The sequence below is a fragment of the Ranitomeya variabilis genome, chromosome 7 (genome assembly GCF_051348905.1).
Source record: "Ranitomeya variabilis isolate aRanVar5 chromosome 7, aRanVar5.hap1, whole genome shotgun sequence".
NCBI lineage: Eukaryota > Metazoa > Chordata > Amphibia > Anura > Dendrobatidae > Ranitomeya > Ranitomeya variabilis.
Window position 1 is genome coordinate 165,119,937 of NC_135238.1, and position 16,314 is coordinate 165,136,250.

Consider the following 16,314-nt stretch of genomic DNA (forward strand, 5'->3'; position numbering starts at 1 on the left):
TTACCGTGTCTGCCTTCCGTAGATGTCACTATCTATTACAGTCCTAGTGATCTGCCTCTACATAACAGTGCAGTCAGGAGGCGACATCACTGCACTTATATGTCAGCCCCAGCTAGAAGGGCAATCAGCAATTCAAAAAAACGCAAGGTCTCTATTGACCTTAAAGGGGATGTTCACTACTTGGACAACCCATTCTCAATTACTATGTTTCCCCGTTGCAAAATAATAATACTTATACTTCCCTCCGGTGTCAGCACCATTCTAGCAATGTCAGTACTGGCTCTCCCGGGGATCGTGTGACATTGTTGAGAGCTGCTCTCTCACTTCCCTTGGGTGTCTGCGATTCATTGGAAGGTGGGGAGAGTGAAGCGGCGGTCAGTATAAAAGGTTATTATTTTGCAAGGGGAAAACATAGGGATCGAGAAGGAGTTGTCTGACTAGTGGACAACCCCTTTATGGGTGAAAAAGATGTATATGTATATACAGCTCTAACAAAAATTAAGAGACCACCACATCAAAACCCTGTCATGGGCAGCACAATCTCCAGACCTGAACTCCATTGAAAACCTCTGGAATGTAATCAAGAGGATGATGGATAGTCACAAGCCATCAAAGAAAGAAGAACTGCTTATATTTTAGCGATAGAAGCAGTGTGAAAGACTGGTGGAAAGCATGCCAAGACGCATGAAAGCTGTGATTAAAAATCATGGTTATTCCACAAAATATTGATTTCTCAACTCTTCCTGAGTTAATATACAAGAAAGGTTGCACTCTATCGTGCCAAAGCATGTCTAATATGAAATACATGAAATATGAATAGCAAAATGGCTTTTGAACATTGAAAATATTTGAGAGACGCTTGGCACAGAATTTGATCAAATAGTGTGAGCCCATCAACCATCGTCAAGGTGGCCTCATTAAACTGATGGGCATACCCAGGCATACAGACATTGGCCTTTGGTAAGTGTTCACATTTGGACAGGGAGGTCAGGGACCCATCAGTTTAACCCCTTCACCCCCAAGGGTGGTTTGCACGTTAATGACCGGGCCAATTTTTACAATTCTGACCACTGTCCCTTTATGAGGTTATAACTCTGGAACGCTTCAACGGATCTTGGCGATTCTGACATTGTTTTCTCGTGACATATTGTACTTCATGATAGTGGTAAAATTTCTTTGATATTACCTGCGTTTATTTGCAAAAAAAATGGAAATTTGGCGAAAATTTTGAAAATTTTGCAATTTTCCAACTTTGAATTTTTATGCCCTTAAATCACAGAGATATGTCACACAAAATACTTAATAAGTAACATTTCCCACATGTCTACTTTACATCAGCACAATTTTGGAACCAAAAATTTTTTTTTTGTAAGGGAGTTATAAGGGTTAAAAGTTGACCAGCAATTTCTCATTTTTACTACACCATTTTTTTTTTAGGGACCACATCTCATTTGAAGTCATTTTGAGGGGTCTATATGATAGAAAATACCCAAGTATGACACCATTCTAAAAACTGCACCCCTCAAGGTGCTCAAAACCATATTCAAGAAGTTTATTAACCCTTCTGGTGCTTCACAGGAATTTTTGGAATGTTTAAATAAAAATGAACATTTAACTTTTTTTCACAAAAAATTTACTTCAGCTCCAATTTGTTTTATTTTACCAAGGGTAACAGGAGAAAATGGACCCCAAAAGTTGTTGTACAATTTGTCCTGAGTACGCCGATACCCCATATGTGGGGGTAAACCACTGTTTGGGCGCATGACAGAGCTCGGAAGCGAAGGAGCGCCATTTGACTTTTCAATGCAAAATTGACTGGAATTGAGATGGGACGCCATGTTGCGTTTGGGGAGCCCCTGATGTGCCTAAACATTCAAACCCCCCACAAGTGACACCATTTTGGAAAGTAGACCCCCTAAGGAACTTATCTAGAGGTGTGGTGAGCACTTTGACCCACCAAGTACTTCACAGAAGTTTATAATGCAGAACCGTAAAAATAAAAAATCATATTTTTTCACAAAAATTATTTTTCGCCCCCAATTTTTTATTTTCCCAAGGGTAAGAGAAGAAATTGGACCCCAAAAGTTGTTGTACAATTTGTCCTGAGTACGCTGATACCCCATATGTGGCGATAAACCACTGTTTGGGCGCATGGGAGAGCTCGGAAGGGAAGTAGCACCGTTTGACTTTTCAATGCAAAATTGACTGGAATTGAGATGGGACGCCATGTTGCGTTTGGGGAGCCCCTGATGTGCCTAAACATTGAAACCCCCCACAAGTGACACCATTTTGGAAAGTAGACCCCCTAAGGAACTTATCTAGATGTGTTTTGAGCGCTTTGACCCACCAAGGGCTTCACAGAAGTTAATAATGCAGAGCCGTAAAAATAAAACAAAAATTTTTTCCCACAAAAATTATTTTTTTAGCCCCCAGTTTTGTATTTTCCCGAGGGTAGCAGGAGAAATTGGACCCCAAAATCTGTTGTCCAAGTTGTCCTGAGTGCGATGATATACCATATGTGGGGAGAACCACTGTTTGAGCGCATGGGAGGGCTCGGAAGGGAAGGAGCGCCATTTGGAATGCAGACTTAGATGGAATGGTCTGCAGGCGTCACATTGCGTTTGCAGAGCCCCTAATGTACCTAAACAGTAGAAACCCCCCACAAGTGACACCATGTTGGAAAGTAGACCCCCTAAGGAACTTATCTAGATGTGTGGTGAGCGCTTTGACCCACCAAGGGCTTCACAGAAGTTTATAATGCAGAGCCGTAAAAATAAAACAAAAATTTTTTCCCACAAAAATTATTTTTCAGCCCCCAGTTTTGTATTTTCCCGAGGGTAACAGGAGAAATTGGACCCCAAAAGTTGTTGTCCAATTTGTCCTGAGTGCGCTGATACCCCATATGTGGGGGGAACCACCGTTTGGATGCATGGGAGGGCTCGGAAGGGAAGGAGCGCCATTTGGAATGCAGACTTAGATGGAATGGTCTGCAGGCGTCACATTGCGTTTGCAGAGCCCCTAATGTACCTAAAAAGTAGAAGCCCCGCACAAGTGACCCCATTTTGGAAACTAGACCCCCCCAAGGAACTTATCTAGATGTGTTGTAAGAACTTTGAACCCCCAAGTGTTTCACTACAGTTTATAACGCAGAGCCGTGAAAATTAAAAATCTTTTTTTTTCCCCACAAAAATTATTTTTTAGCCCCCAGTTTTGTATTTTCCCAGGGGTAACAGGAGAAATTGGACCCCAAAGGTTGTTGTCCTATTTGTCCTGAGTACGCTGATACCCCATATGTTGGGGTAAACCCCTGTTTGGGCACACGGGAGAGCTCGGAAGGGAAGGAGCACTGTTTTACTTTTTCAACGCAGAATTGGCTGGAATTGAGATCGGACGCCATGTCGCGTTTGGAGAGCCCCTGATGTGCCGAAATAGTGGAAACCCCCCAATTATAACTGAAACCCTAATCAAACACACCCCTAACCCTAATCCCAACAGTAACCCTAACCACACCTCTAACCCTGACACACCCCTAACCCTAATCCCAACCCTATTCCCAACCGTATATGTAATCTAAACCCTAACCGTAACTTTAGCCCCAACCCTAACCCTAACTTTAGCCCCAACCCTAACTGTAGCCTTAACCCTAGCCCCAACCCTAGCCCTAACCCTAGCCCTAATGGGAAAATGGAAATAAATACATTTTTTTTATTTTTCCCTAACTAAGGGGGTGATGAAGGGGGGTTTGATTTACTTTTATAGCGAGTTTTTTAGCGGATTTTTATGATTGGCAGCTGTCACACACTGAAAGACGCTTTTTATTGCAAAAAATATTTTTTGCGTTACCACATTTTGAGAGCTATAAATTTTCCATATTTTGGTCCACAGAGTCATGTGAGGTCTTGTTTTTTGTGGGACGAGTTGACGTTTTTATTGGTAACATTTTTGGGCACGTCACATTTTTTGATCGCTTTTTATTCCGATTTTTGTGAGGCAGAATGACCAAAAACCAACTATTCATGAAATTCTTTTGGGGGAGGCGTTTATACCGTTCCGCGTTTGGTAAAATTGATAAAGCAGTTTTATTCTTCGGGTCAGTACGATTACAGCGATATCTCATTTATATTATTTTTTTATGTTTTGGCGCTTTTATACGATAAAAACTATTTTATGGAAAAAATAATTATTTTTGCATCGCTTTATTCTCAGGACTATAACTTTTTTATTTTTTTGCTGATGATGCTGTATGGTGGCTCGTTATTTGCGGGACAAGATGACGCTTTCAGCGGTACCATGGTTATTTATATCTGTCTTTTTGATCACGTGTTATTCCACTTTTTGTTCGGCGGTATGATAATAAAGCGTTGTTTTTTGCCTCTTTTTTTTTTTTTTTTTCTTACGGTGTTTACTGAAGGGGTTAACTAGTGGGCCAGTTTTATAGATCGGGTCGTTACGGACGCGGCGATACTAAATATGTGTACTTTTATTGTTTTTTTTTTTTTATTTAGGTAAAGAAATGTATTTATGGGAATAATATATTTTTTTTTTTCCATTATTTTGGAATATTTTTTTTTTTATACATTTGGAAATATTTTTTTTTACTTTTTTACTTTGCCCCAGGGGGGGACAATACAGATCGGTGATCTGCCAGTTTGCATAGCACTCTGACAGATCACCGATCTGAGAGAAGTACAGGCTGCTTCACAGTGCCTGCTCTGAGCAGGCTTCTGTGAAGCCACCTCCCTCCCTGCAGGACCCGGATCCGCGGCCATCTTGGATCCGGGTCTGGAGCAGGCAGGGAGGGAGGTAAGACCCTCGTAGCAACGCGATCACATCGGCACATCATGTTTGATCGCGGTGTGCCGGGGGTTAATGTGCCGGGGGCGGTCCGTGACCGCTCCTGGCACATAGTGCCGGATGTCAGCTGCGATAGTCAGCTGACACCCGGCCGCGATCGGCCGCGCTCCCCCCGTGAGCGCGGCCGATCGGCTATGACGTACTATCCTGTCGAGGGTCAGATAGGCCCAGGTCACCTCGACGGGATAGTACGTCTAAGGTCACAGAGGGGTTAATGAGACCACCTTGACGATGGTTGATGGGCTCACACTATTTGATCAAATTCTGTGCCAAGCGTCTCTCAAATATTTTCCTAATATTCAAAAGCCATTTTGCTATTCATATTTCATGTATTTCATATTAGACATGCTTTGGCACAATAGAGTGCAACCTTTCTTGTATATTGTGTATGGAGGTAGCTGCTCCTGGTATGCACCTATTCACACTAGTTTGGATGTGCCAGTCTTTTTTCTGTCATGTCTCTTTCTGAGTTAAAACATTAGTATTGTTGTTTCTAAATGATTATGAACTTGTTTTCTTTGCATTATTTGAGGTCTGAAAGGACTGGATTTTTTTTTTTTTTATTTTGACCATTTTTCTTTGTCAGAAAAAAAAATACAAAATGTATTGCTTGGAAATTCGGAGACATGTTGTCAGAAGTTTATAGAATAAAAGAACAATTTACATTTTACTCAAAAATATACCTATAAAGAGAAAAATCAGACAAACTGAACATTTTGCAGTGGTCTCTTAATTTGTGCCAGAGGGGTGGGTGGGTGGGTGTGTGTGTGTGTGTGTGTGTGTGTGTGTGTGTGTGTGTGTGTGTGTGTGTGTGTGTGTGTGTGTGTGTGTGTGTGTGTGTGTGTGTGTGTGTGTGTGTGTGTGTGTGTGTATGTATATATACACACACACTTATTTCTACATTATATAGCTTAGTAGTGGCTGCTTTGTTTTGTTCTTCCTTTGTGTTTATTTACTTTTTGTTAATATTTTTTATTTATTTTGTATTTGTTATAAATATATAAAATAAACAAATACAAATTAAATAGTTACAAAAATTAAATAAACACAAAGGAAAAAAACAAAACAAAAGCAGACACTACTAGCACAAGCTATCTCTACAGTCCAATCCTGATGATCCAGAGTCATACATTCCATCCATAAAGATGACTAAAGGCCCCGTCACACATAGCGATATCGCTAGCGAGATCGCTGCTGAGTCACAAGTTTTGTGACGCAACAGCGACCTCAGTAGCGATCTCGCTATGTGTGACACGTAGCAGCGACCAGGCCCCTGCTGTGAGATCGCTGGTCGTGTCGGAATGGCCTGGACCTTTTTTTGATCGTTGAGGTCCCGCTGACATCGCTGAATCGGTGTGTGTGACACCGATCCAGCGATGTCTTCACTGGTAACCAGGGTAAACATCGGGTTACTAAGCGCAGGGCCGCGCTTAGTAACCCGATGTTTACCCTGGTTACCAGCGTAAATGTAAAAAAAAAAAAAAAAAACAGTACATACTCACCTTTCGGTGTCCGTCAGGTCCTTTGCCGTCTGCTTCCTGCTCTGACTGACTGCCGGCCGTAAAGTGAAAGCAGAGCACAGCGGTGACGTCACTGCTGTGCTGTGCTCTCACTGTACGGCGGCACTCAGTCAGAGCAGGAAGCAGACAGCAAGGGACCTGACGGACATCAGAAGGCGAGTATGTACTGTTTGGTTTTTTTGGTAACCAGGGTAAACATCGGGTTACTAAGCGCAGCCCTGCGCTTAGTAACCCGATGTTTACCCTGGTTACCCAGGTGCTGCAGGGGGACTTCGGCATCGTTGAAGACAGTTTCAACGATGCCGAAGTCGTTCCCCTGATCGTTGGTCGCTGGAGAGAGCTGTCTGTGTGACAGCTCCCCAGCGACTTACCAACGATCACGGCCAGGTCGTATCGCTGGTCGTGATCGTTGGTAAATCGCTATGTGAGACGGGGCCTTAACATAGGGAAAGAAGCAATACATATTTTTTTGTTAATGGAACTTTGTGATATAAAAAAAAAAAAAAAGTAAAAAAGTAGACCGTATTTTATGTTTTTATCTGATTTTTACAGAAGAATAGTAATATCACAAATGAAAAACAGCATTAAAAAAGCCTCTGATCACATAAAAAGTTGAATAGTCAGATGAGAAACACCCTGTTGTACTAAAAAAGCATAACCATGGTTGGTGACTGACAGGGAAAATGGCAAGTCTTGACCTGGTCATAGAGAGAATTGTCCAAAGCGAACAGTTCCAAACACATTTTAGTTGTGTGTCATGGAGGCTACAATAAAATCACAATACCATATTTTAACCTACAGTATTTCTTTGTTCCACATTTAAAGTGTCAGTCTAATCTTAACTATATATGGTATATCAACAGAATATTGATATTCATAGCCATAAATATCTAATCCCATGTGGTTCCCAGAGGTAGGACCCCATGATCTCCATAACATGGTCCTCGGTCCAGCCCGATGATGAGACCGCTGAGAACAGAGAGGTGATCATGTGTGCATGGCTCTATCAACTTACTTTTCTGGGAGTTCCGGGCCGGAGCAACTGTACAATATACTGGAATGTATCTGCTATCACAATAGTAAGACTTTCAGGGGGTTATCAGGTTTTTAAAACTAATGGTCTATAATTAGGATAGACCTTCAAAGTTAAATTGGCGGCGGTCCAACTCTTTGCGCCCTCACCGATAAGCTGTTTGAAGGCGCTGCAGCACTTAGGCAAGCACTGCTGCCTCTTTCTTGGGTCTAGTCTGCAGTAGGCCATAGTTTTCACTGCAGCTGTGCTAGCTATTGCAATTTTGCCCCATCTATCTGCACGTCATGGTCCCATCAAACAGTTGATCGGCGGGAGAAGCAGAGAGCAGTGTCCCATTCGATCTAATATTAATGGTCTGTCCCAAGTATCTGGAGAACCTCTTTAAAGCTTCATACACTTACCAGTCATGAACATTTTTAGGCTTTTCCTCCCAGTCCTCATCAGAGCTGCTTTCTGTTACATCGGAGTCCAATTCCTGCTGAATACAATGTAAAACCTTAGCTGCCGGCACAGAAAACGTCTTAATAGCAGAGGAACACTCCAGAGTGGCCTCATCATTGATGTTGACGCAGGCATTTTCGATCCGTCCTACGACCACGTCTGGCTGAGTCTGGACTCCTGTACATGAGCGGGTGGCAGAGTTATGTTGTACGTTGAGCTTTCCAATCTTCTGCTTCACTAAGCTGCTTATTTGTTGGCTACAATGATCCACCGTATATCTGGCCAAGAGCAGCTGTAAACGTTTCCTGGACCTTTGGGCGCGGCTTAGAAGTTCCTGTTGCCGGTTTAGATATCCCAGCTGTAATACCTTTGCGTCAGCTGATGACTTTTGCAGTTTATTTTCCATAGGTGAGATACACCTCAAATTAGGTAGAGTACAGTCACTAGCAAAAGGGATGGCAAGGCTCTGTCCATCTATTCGCCCACTCAGTCTATGTACCCCTTCATCCTCAGTCACAGATATATCCCATAGTTTGTTTACATCCGCTAGAACTTTGCTGACGGTACCTGGGAAAAGTTCTCTCTTAACTTTCCTTCCATGAGCATCATGCTTTGCATGTAACCTTTGCCTGTAGTTGTCTTGCTCTGTCTTCAACGTGAAACTACTGCTATCCTCAACATTCATATCAGAACTGGCCAACAGAAAGATAGTTTGGTAATGTGTGGAAGAAAGGGCTTCCTCTAGCTGCAAGCCGATGAAGTCCTCCTGAAGGCAAAGTGTAGGGTCACAGCAGGCTAGGCTTGAGCTGCTGGCTTTGGAAGTAGTCTTGGAATTATCCACGCATACATTGATATCTGCACTGAGGCTCTTTATACCGAGAGAAGGGGAGAAGTGAACGCCAGGTTCTTGTGGAACTGTGTCTGTAAGAGCCGGGGTCATCTTTCCATGCAGGTGGAATTTGCTGTAGGGTCTTCCTAAAACAACAAGAACAGCTTATGAGAAGATCCCACTACAACCACACCAGATGCTTGGTTCCCATCATTACCGTGTTCCAAATCCAAAAATATCCCACACGGTAATTTACCAGCGTAACCCCCATGGAGACATAGTTTATCATTAACAGCAGGGTTAGATACACATCACGGAAATGTTTCCTTCAAAAATCACTGGGGTAACAAAAGTGTGACAACCGAACTGATAAAAAGGTCATGGTTTCACTGGCGAGAGACACAGATACGAAACAAAACATCATTGTTAAAGGGATTCTCCAGGATAAATAAATAACGTCTGCGCTAGAGGTCCTGAAGGATCAAAGGTTTACATTCATCAGTACCTTGGTCTTGGTTTCAGGGGCTGCAGCGACATGGCCCATGAATGAGCTCAGCTTACAGAAGTCCATAAAGTCCATACAGCTGCAACCCCTGAGATCTGGGCGCTGATCTAAATGACTTCATGAAGAGGTTCTACAGGACTGGAAGAACACGTCTGCTTTCCTCCACAAATGGTGCTACACTTGGTTGTCTCTGAGCTTCACAGACAGGAACGAGGGTCGGCTACAATATCCCTCAAAGCTTGTCGACAGGTAGAAGAAATCAGCCATTTTTAAGCTGGCTGTACAGATGATTAAAAAGTCAAATGATTCAGGTTTTGAGATGTCCGTCTGAATGAGTAGTGTGTATGACCTTCTGATTTCCCCATCATCTGCTTTTGGGGGAAATGTCGAATTGTCTTGTTGGATTTCAACGGTTTCACTACTCGAGCTTGGTGGTATCAAGCATTCAACTTAGAGCCCACTCACACATCTGTGTATCATGTATGTATGTATGTATGTATGTATGTATGTATGTATGTATGTATGTATGTATGTATGTATTCCGTTTTGTTTTTTTAAGCAGATGGAAGAAGTACCCATTATGTCAGTAGGGTGAACCCTCCTAAGCAGTTTACATGCCGACTAGAAGTGCACGGCCTCACTTAATGCAGGTACCGGTATATTGAGAGAGGAAGGACACAGTCTAGTAGGAATGTGGCCAGAAGTAGGTAAATTTCATAATTGATGTCAAATGACCGCCTGCTTCCAGCACCGGAAAATCCTCCCAGAGTGCAGTACACACACTGTAAGGATTCACATGTCTGCAGTCACATAGCCTAACTGCAGACTTGTAGTTTCAGGTTGAACAACCCCTTTAATACCATTTAACATTTTGAAGCACATTTTCTAGTGGATTACAAACGGAATCTGCTGGAAAAAAGAAAACACATTGTGAGCACATAATGTTAAAGCGAACCTGTCACCAGGTTTGGCCGATATAAGATGTGGCCCCGCCTTTCAGGGCTGATTAACAGAATTCTGTAATGCTGTATGTAAGCCCCCGATCCAACCTGAAAGGTAAGAAAAATAAGTTAGATTATACTCACCCAGGGGCGGTCCGGTCCGATGGGTGTAGCAGGTCCGGTGCCTCCCATCTTCTTATGATTGCCGCCCTCATAATTGCTTCATGGCTCGAGGACCACCCCCCAAGTGAGTATAATAAAACCTGTTTTTATCTTTCAGGTCGGATCGGGGGCTTATCTGCAGCATTACAGAATACGGTTTATCAGCCCTGAAAGGCAGTGGCCGCATCTTATATCGGCCAAACCTGGTGACAGATTCCCTTTAAGGGAACCTGTCATGTCCCAAATGCTATTAATCTGCAGATATGGGGTTAATCTGTGGGTTAATAACGTTCTAAAGTCGTGGCGGCTGCACTGAAAGCACAGCTACCGGGAGGAAATTAACTTTACACCTCTCCGAGGGCTCTGGGTTTCAGTCATAGAGGAGCAGCCAGTGCGGCTTCGGTTACTGCTCAGTACATAGTGAGCAGTGGCTATAACCGCGCCCCGCCACTGGCTGACAGCCGGCTCTGTACTGATGCACTGCTGAGATGGCAGTCAGTGCTGGGGAGTGCTGACAGCCACCATTCACTATGCTCCGTGCAGTGACGAAAACCGTGCCGGCCTCTAGGACTGAAAGCCTGAGGCATAAAGTTCATCTCCTCCCCATAGTGAAGCTTTCAGTGCAGGCGCTGGGCAGCTAAGAGCGCCATTAGTCTACAGATTAGCCGTGGCGGTGTCTCCGTGCCATCCACCTCCTGTATGGCTTCACATCCAGCCGTGGTCTTCTTACTTCTGTATGAAACCTGAAGAAGAACGCTGTCCGCTCTCCAGACACGATCATGAAATGGGACAGGGTCTGCTGCTCCTACCCCTGTATATTACCCAATGCCCACCGTGCTCCCCACTGGTTACATTGTAAGAGTTTAGTCTGCCTCTTTCTCTTTTCAGACAATTGCTCTGCAAATAACATATGGCCATGTGAATAGTCCCATGGACAGTAGCAGGGTCCTGCTGTACAGGTGAGTGGGGTCTCCCCTCTCTGCCATCCATAGTCACTGGGGGTCTCCTCTGTGCACATATAACACAGGGCAGCCCACCGTGTCTGACACAGCCTGATCCGGAGTATGTAATGGGTTGTTTTACCAGTGTACTGCATGTATGACGTCACGACCACGGGCCATAAAAGCTATGACGTGCTGCGCCACATCGCGGACCACGATCCGAAGCCTCGCCCCTGCGCAACAACTTCCCAGCAATCACATAGGGGTAATCGTACATAACGAGCACACACCAAGTACGTACTTTTACCGGGAAAGAAGAGTATGTAAAGTATGGCGCCCCCGGTCGCGCTGCCTTACCTCCTCGGTGGTCGCTCGATCCCTGGCTGCACGCGGCGTCCGCACCAACACCGCCTTCCACTATCAGCAACTCCACTTACTCATACTAAGTGTGAGCCCAACTGCCGCCCCAGGCATGCTAGTAAACTAACACAAGACACTCAGCCAATCAACTACCAAGTGCAAATGTGTCTGACCAATGAGAGGTGTTATGCAAAACAGTACAGCAGAAACGTCAGTCGAGATCCAATAGGAGACGGCGAAGGCTCTAGAAGGGCCAATAATAGCTGTGATAGGCGTGGTTACGTAACTGGTTAATACATCTGTGCAGTGATGTGGGCGAGTTTACGATTAGAGTGGGAGGGTTTGGTACGGGCGGGCGCAGGACTAATGAGCAGTCAGTGATGTCAATATTATGAATGACACGTGGAGCCGACACCGGCGACAGCGACCTGCGGTTGTCACGTGATTGCTGCCCATATGGCTGTGTGCCGCCGTGTGCAGTTATATGGCCGTATACTATACAGGCTGTGTGTGCAGTTATATGGCCGTATACTATACAGGGCTGTGTGTGCAGTTATATGGCCGTATACTATACAGGCTGTGTGTACAGTTATATGGCCGTATACTATACAGGCTGTGTGTACAGTGATATGGCCGTATACTATACAGGCTGTGTGTGCAGTTATATGGCCGTATACTATACTGGGCTGTGTGTACAGTTCTATGGCCGTATACTATACAGGGCTGTGTGTACAGTTATATGGCCGTATACTATACAGGCTGTGTGTACAGTTATATGGCCGTATACTATACAGGGCTGTGTGTACAGTTATATGGCCGTATACTATACAGGCTGTGTGTACAGTTATATGGCCGTATACTATACAGGGCTGTGTGTACAGTTATATGGCCGTATACTATACAGGGCTGTGTGTACAGTTATATGGCCGTATACTATACAGGCTGTGTGTACAGTGATATGGCCGTATACTATACAGGCTGTGTGTACAGTTATATGGCCGTATACTATACAGGCTGTGTGTACAGTTATATGGCCGTATACTATACAGGCTGTGTGTACAGTTATATGGCCGTATACTATACAGGCTGTGTGTACAGTTATATGGCCGTATACTATACAGGCTGTGTGTACAGTTATATGGCCGTACACTATACAGGCTGTGTGTACAGTTATATGGCCGTATACTATACAGGGCTGTGTGTGCAGTTATATGGCCGTATACTATACAGGGCTGTGTGTACAGTTATATGGCCGTATACTATACAGGCTGTGTGTACAGTTATATGGCCGTATATTATACAGGCTGTGTGTGCAGTTATATGGCCGTATACTATACAGGCTGTGTGTGCAGTTATATGGCCGTATACTATACAGGCTGTGTGTACAGTTATATGGCCGTATACCACCATACAGGCTGTGTGTGCAGTTATATGGCCGTATACTATACAGGCTGTGTGTACAGTTATATGGCCGTATACTATACAGGCTGTGTGTGCAGTTATATGGCCGTATACTATACAGGCTGTGTGTACAGTTATATGGCCGTATACTATACAGGCTGTGTGTGCAGTTATATGGCCGTATACTATACAGGCTGTGTGTGCAGTTATATGGCCGTATACTATACAGGCTGTGTGTGCAGTTATATGGCCGTATACTATACAGGCTGTGTGTGCAGTTATATGGCCGTATACTATACAGGGCTGTGTGTACAGTTATATGGCCGTATACTATACAGGCTGTGTGTACAGTGATATGGCCGTATACTATACTGGGCTGTGTGTACAGTTCTATGGCCGTATACTATACAGGCTGTGTGTACAGTTATATGGCCGTATACTATACAGGCTGTGTGTACAGTTATATGGCCGTATACTATACAGGCTGTGTGTGCAGTTATATGGCCGTATACTATACAGGCTGTGTGTGCAGTTATATGGCCATATACTATACAGGCTGTGTGTACAGTGATATGGCCGTATACTATACTGGGCTGTGTGTGCAGTTATATGGCCGTATACTATACAGGCTGTGTGTACAGTTATATGGCCGTATACTATACAGGGCTGTGTGTGCAGTTATATGGCCGTATACTATACAGGCTGTGTGTACAGTTATATGGCCGTATACTATACAGGCTGTGTGTACAGTTATATGGCGTATACTATACAGGCTGTGTGTACAGTGATATGGCCGTATACTATACTGGGCTGTGTGTGCAGTTATATGGCCGTATACTATACAGGCTGTGTGTACAGTTATATGGCCGTATACTATACAGGGCTGTGTGTACAGTTATATGGCCGTATACTATACAGGCTGTGTGTGCAGTTATATGGCCGTATACTATACAGGCTGTGTGTACAGTTATATGGCCGTATACTATACAGGCTGTGTGTACAGTTATATGGCGTATACTATACAGGCTGTGTGTACAGTTATATGGCGTATACTATACAGGCTGTGTGTACAGTTATATGGCCGTATACTATACAGGCTGTGTGTACAGTTATATGGCCGTATACCACCATACAGGCTGTGTGTACAGTTATATGGCCGTATACTATACAGGCTGTGTGTACAGTTATATGGCGTATACTATACAGGCTGTGTGTACAGTTTTATGGCCGTATACTATACAGGCTGTGTGTACAGTTATATGGCCGTATATTATACAAGCTGTGTGTGCAGTTATATGGCCGTATACTATACAGGCTGTGTGTACAGTTATATGGCCGTATACCACCATACAGGCTGTGTGTACAGTTATATGGCCGTATACTATACAGGCTGTGTGTACAGTTATATGGCCGTATACTATACAGGGCTGTGTGTGCAGTTATATGGCCGTATACTATACAGGCTGTGTGTACAGTTATATGGCCGTATACTATACAGGCTGTGTGTACAGTTATATGGCCGTATACTATACAGGCTGTGTGTACAGTTATATGGCCGTATACTATACAGGGCTGTGTGTACAGTTATATGGCCGTATACTATACAGGCTGTGTGTACAGTTATATGGCCGTATACTATACAGGCTGTGTGTGCAGTTATATGGCCATATACTATACAGGCTGTGTGTACAGTTATATGGCCGTATACTATACAGGCTGTGTGTGCAGTTATATGGCCGTATACTATACAGGCTGTGTGTACAGTTATATGGCCGTATACTATACAGGCTGTGTGTACAGTTATATGGCGTATACTATACAGGCTGTGTGTACAGTTATATGGTGTATACTATACAGGCTGTGTGTACAGTTATATGGCCGTATACTATACAGGCTGTGTGTACAGTTATATGGCCGTATATTATACAGGCTGTGTGTGCAGTTATATGGCCGTATACTATACAGGCTGTGTGTGCAGTTATATGGCCGTATACTATACAGGCTGTGTGTACAGTTATATGGCCGTATACCACCATACAGGCTGTGTGTACAGTTATATGGCCGTATACTATACAGGCTGTGTGTACAGTTATATGGCCGTATACTATACAGGGCTGTGTGTGCAGTTATATGGCCGTATACTATACAGGCTGTGTGTACAGTTATATGGCCGTATACTATACAGGCTGTGTGTACAGTTATATGGCCGTATACTATACAGGCTGTGTGTACAGTTATATGGCCGTATACTATACAGGCTGTGTGTACGGTTATATGGCCGTATACTATACAGGGCTTTGTATACAGTTATATGGCCGTATACTATACAGGGCTGTGTGTGCAATTATATGGCCGTATACTATACAGGGCTGTGTGTACAGTTATATGGCCGTATACTATACAGGGCTGTGTGTACAGTTATATGGCCGTATACTATACAGGCTGTGTGTACAGTTATATGGCCGTATACTATACAGGCTGTGTGTACAGTTATATGGCCGTATACTATACAGGGCTGTGTGTGCAGTTATATGGCCGTATACTATACAGGGCTGTGTGTGCAGTTATATGGCCGTATACTATACAGGCTGTGTGTACAGTTATATGGCCGTATACTATACAGGCTGTGTGTACAGTTATATGGCCGTATACTATACAGGCTGTGTGTGCAGTTATATGGCCGTATACTATACAGGCTGTGTGTGCAGTTATATGGCCGTATACTATACAGGCTGTGTGTGCAGTTATATGGCCGTATACTATACAGGGCTGTGTGTGCAATTATATGGCCGTATACTATACAGGCTGTGTGTGCAGTTATATGGCCGTATACTATACAGGCTGTGAGTACAGTTATATGGCCGTATACTATACAGGCTGTGTGTACAGTTATATGGCCGTATACTATACAGGCTGTGTGTACAGTTATATGGCCGTATACTATACAGGCTGTGTGTGCAGTTATATGGCCGTATACTATACAAGCTGTGTGTGCAGTTATATGGCCGTATACTATACAGGCTGTGTGTGCAGTTATATGGCCGTATACTATACAGGGCTGTGTGTACAGTTATATGGCCGTATACTATACAGGGCTGTGTGTACAGTTATATGGCCGTATACTATACAGGCTGTGTGTACAGTTATATGGCCGTATACTATACAGGCTGTGTGTACAGTTATATGGCCGTATACTATACAGGGCTGTGTGTGCAGTTATATGGCCGTATACTATACAGGGCTGTGTGTGCAATTATATGGCCGTATACTATACAGGCTGTGTGTGCAGTTATATGGCCGTATACTATACAGGCTGTGAGTACAGTT

General features: G+C 43.8%; 1 protein-coding gene across 3 annotated transcripts in view; it reads right to left on the bottom strand.

Annotated features, from left to right (window-relative positions):
- Positions 1-16,314, bottom strand: part of KANSL1L (KAT8 regulatory NSL complex subunit 1 like) — a 185,023-nt gene that overhangs the window by 76,799 nt on the left and 91,910 nt on the right. For 2 of the 3 annotated variants that reach the window (XM_077272229.1, XM_077272231.1), the window contains exons 1-2: positions 11,584-11,676; positions 7,809-8,823 (exon numbers count right to left, since the gene is read on the bottom strand). In XM_077272229.1, the coding sequence (XP_077128344.1) occupies positions 7,809-8,788 (980 nt within the window). In that variant the 5' untranslated portion in view covers positions 8,789-8,823; positions 11,584-11,676. Of the gene's footprint in view, positions 1-7,808; positions 8,824-11,583; positions 11,677-16,314 lie in introns of those variants that run through there. The other variant, XM_077272230.1, reaches the window with a different exon arrangement.